The sequence below is a fragment of the Branchiostoma belcheri genome, unplaced genomic scaffold (assembly GCF_001625305.1).
Source record: "Branchiostoma belcheri isolate BF01 breed outbred unplaced genomic scaffold, Haploidv18h27 scaffold46, whole genome shotgun sequence".
NCBI lineage: Eukaryota > Metazoa > Chordata > Leptocardii > Amphioxiformes > Branchiostomatidae > Branchiostoma > Branchiostoma belcheri.
The window spans coordinates 791,996-795,508 of NW_017804087.1; the positions used below are offsets into that span (position 1 = coordinate 791,996).

The window sequence follows — 3,513 nt, forward strand, 5'->3', positions numbered from 1 at the left end:
AGCCTGCTAAGGAGGCTTACCATTTTTTTACCATCGTGCCAGCTGATAAGAGATTTTCGCAGAGCACGCCATGTGTATTTATGTTTGAGGACACCTGAGCAGCAGTTTGCATCAGCGGCGGTGTAGGATACAACACGAATCAGCAGCAGAATGGGAAACCTGTCGACCACCAGAACTTCATTGGGTGTTGCTGATGGGTCTGTGCTACTGCCTGTCAGGTGCACTTGCTCTAACAGGTGAGCAACAAGTTATGCCAACTTGTGGAAAACAAGTCTACGAAAGTCACGCCTTTCGCACTGGTGTATCAGTGCTGATTCAGCGGTCAAACTCCGCCAGCACTGGACGCCCAGTGAAAATAGTCGAGCACCGCTTTTCGGTTTTCCAGTGATGAAGCTTTCTCAGAGCTGGATTCTATTCAGCCCGTTTTCTGAACAAAAAAATTCATCAGCACTCCTTTACCAGTGCTCTATGTCACCAGAGCTCTCGGTTCCCAGTGCTGACGCCAGCTTTTCTGTCAATATCCCCTCAGCACTGGAAGCCAAGTGCCGGCGACCGTTCAGCGCTAGAACCGAGTGCTCAAAAGGAGAGGGCGTGGTTTTCGTAGTTTTGCTTGTGGAAATCCGGAGTTACATCCGAATTGGATATGCTCTTTGTTCCGATGGTGTTTCACTTTCAACGAAGTTCAGCCGAATTTTTGGCTTGCCGGATCGCGATGAATCGAGCGTATCCTTACCTGAAAATCAACCATGTTACATTAAACGGGGCTCCGCGACGTGTGAATATCGGCCAATCGCTAGATATCATATAGCCTGGGGCCCAGTCTATCGCGGTTGGGGCGGGTTCTCTTCGGGGCCCCCAGGCTGCAGAAGCTCTTCCCCGCCCGACTCAGCTAGGTACCGGTTTCCTGGTAGGTTTTGCAACAACCGGCGTCCCAAACTCTCATAATCACAGGCGTAACACTCCTACCGGCCGGGCTGTCTGTTGAGCTGGACGGGGGGAAGCTATTAGAGCCCCGCAGGTAACCTGCCCCAACCTCGAAACACTGGATACCAAGCTCGATATCATATGGTCATCGAGAAGGCTCCGGGTGTATTCTGAAAAGTTTTTGAGCTCGCAGATTCGTAGGGTTAACTCTTTTCCTGGTGTGTAACACAGGCTTTATACATATATTAATGGAACTTTGTTTCTGGCAGGTGGTTGGTTGGAGACCGACCCTACATGGGTGACACCGGACGAATGGGAGGGCGAGGACGGCATCCGACGGGTTGCCGGCTACGTTCTGGACGCCAACTTCAAGACGACATGGAGACCTGGAGATGAGGAGGCCTCCTGGCGGCTGACGTTTGATCTGCAGGCGCCCATGACGCTCTCCAGGATCCATATATGGTACAAGGGCAGCAGCGTCGACGTAACAGTCCTACGCTCGACTGGGCGAAGTTGGGCCGAAGTGGATCACAATTGGGGTCAACAAAACAGGGTTCTGTCACCTCTAAACGGAATCGATCTAACTGACAACCCCAACACAAAAGGGGTGGCACTTAACGAAATTGATCTAAATGGACTTCTCAGCCCCAGAGCCCAGCTTTGGCGCCTAGAGTTCCCGCGTGAGAATCAGCCAGAAATCATCGAAATCAGCGAGATCAGGTTTTTTCAGGGTAAGTGATCACTACTACATGACTGTATAGCGACAAAATTTTGCTGCAATTGCTGCCACCACGTTGTCAGCAACGATCGTCTCTTGTAAATAGACCTGTACATATTTTGTTATATCCGTCCAGCTTGCTCCCAAGTTGAGAGGACGGTCTGCACAGACGGTGACTGTGACGTGCATGAGGTGATCTGTGACGGCATAGTCGACTGTGATGATGGGAGCGATGAAAACAACTGTGGTAAGGCACGAACTAGACGGGGGGGGGGGGTATATACCTGCATCAAGCAAGCTTCAAGGCAATCGAAAGGGTTTAAAATAAAAGAAAACCTCCGAGAACACGACAAAAACCACCTGATCTACACCCTTCCTCCGTGAACTGGCGAATTGTTGTCTGGAATTTGCGCGCGAAATTTATGTACCTGACGTCATCGCTGAAATTAACTTCATCTAGGAGAAGTAATGGATCGAAATTTCTCAATGTGAAGACTATGTGAAGCAAAGGTGTTGTCAGATGTGTACGGCTTCATGTCATGTACCACTTGCATTCTATTCTATGGACATGTGTTGACAATACTCTTCTGACTTTCTGTCATCTTGACTACAGATGAAGAGACGTGTCCAAATGGAATCACCATCAGGGAGACACGAGTGTGTGACGGTACAGACGATTGTGGAGACAACTCAGACGAACAACACTGCTGTAAGTTTGGACACAAAAACTTGATATGCATTGTTTTCTTACAATATGTCGTTATTTGTTCCGACACATTTCTACTTAATATGTTTTATGCAGGCGAGCGGCAGGGCAAGACATCATGCAGCAATGGACAGTGTATACATTCCCAAAAAGGATGCGATACAACCTTGAGCCACATTCCCTGTCAGGGCGAATATCAAATGTCACGATATTCTACATGTGACGATGTTGAAGACTGTAGCGATGGCAGCGACGAGTCATGTCGTAAGTACACTCGTGACTGGCTGTACATATCATCATAAAAGTTCATCTGTGTTGGTAGTTACAGGTTTAAAGTTAAAACTTTTGATCCAACACAAAATTTCTCTCACCTAGAGCTTTCGACCATCACTCAGGTCTTCCTCAGTAGACTGACCCAGTGAGACTTGTCACGTGGCTTCTTTGAAGTGTGACGTCAACACTGGGTCAGGGCCCCACCACCCTTCATGCCTTCATTCATGGAAATAATCTTTCCCATCCTGTCTACCAGATACCTTTGACTTTACATTCTTTAAAAATGGCTGTAGATATGCTGTTTGCTTGTACAACTTGCTAGACGTTGGTTTTGTATTATGATGCTCATACAAAAATAGAGATGGGCATCACCATATGCTTCGCATAGAGTGGAACGGGACCTTTTTATTAAGCGCTAAAAAGCTGGCTGCCATTACAAACACGTGCGATTCAGGCCCGCCAATTGTAAGTTTCTCGCAATAAAGGCCCTGGTGGGAAAGAGGGACTAGTTGGCTACCCCAATAACAGTCAGACTATTTTCTGACCAGCTCTCTATCCCCCCAGCTCCTTCTGCCTGTGACAATGGGGCCCTGTTCCATTCGGCCACTCGGTGTGACGGCAAAGATGACTGTGGAGATAACAGTGATGAGAAGAACTGCGGTGAGTTCTCAATACAGAGTAATTAATAACAACCCATCAAAGTAGGTTTAGCTCGAAATAATTTATTAGGAAGGGTACAGTGTCCACTAACGATGACATGTGACAACACTGTTACAGTATCTTTGCTGCAGAATGCTCTGCGTGGAAGGGATCCTTAGAGTTAACCAAAGAAGACCGACGGTGGCTTGAAATAATCTTTCCCATCCTATGTTTTTTTTTAAATCAGGCTATC

At 47.6% G+C, this 3,513-nt stretch overlaps 1 protein-coding gene across 1 annotated transcript in view; it reads left to right on the forward strand.

The window, feature by feature from the left end:
- LOC109478901 overlaps positions 1-3,513 on the forward strand; it is an 11,297-nt gene that overhangs the window by 2,381 nt on the left and 5,403 nt on the right. The window contains exons 4-6 of the mRNA XM_019780712.1: positions 2,256-2,351; positions 2,445-2,483; positions 3,186-3,281. Coding sequence (XP_019636271.1) covers positions 2,256-2,351; positions 2,445-2,483; positions 3,186-3,281 — 231 coding nt within the window. The remainder of the gene's footprint in view (positions 1-2,255; positions 2,352-2,444; positions 2,484-3,185; positions 3,282-3,513) is intronic.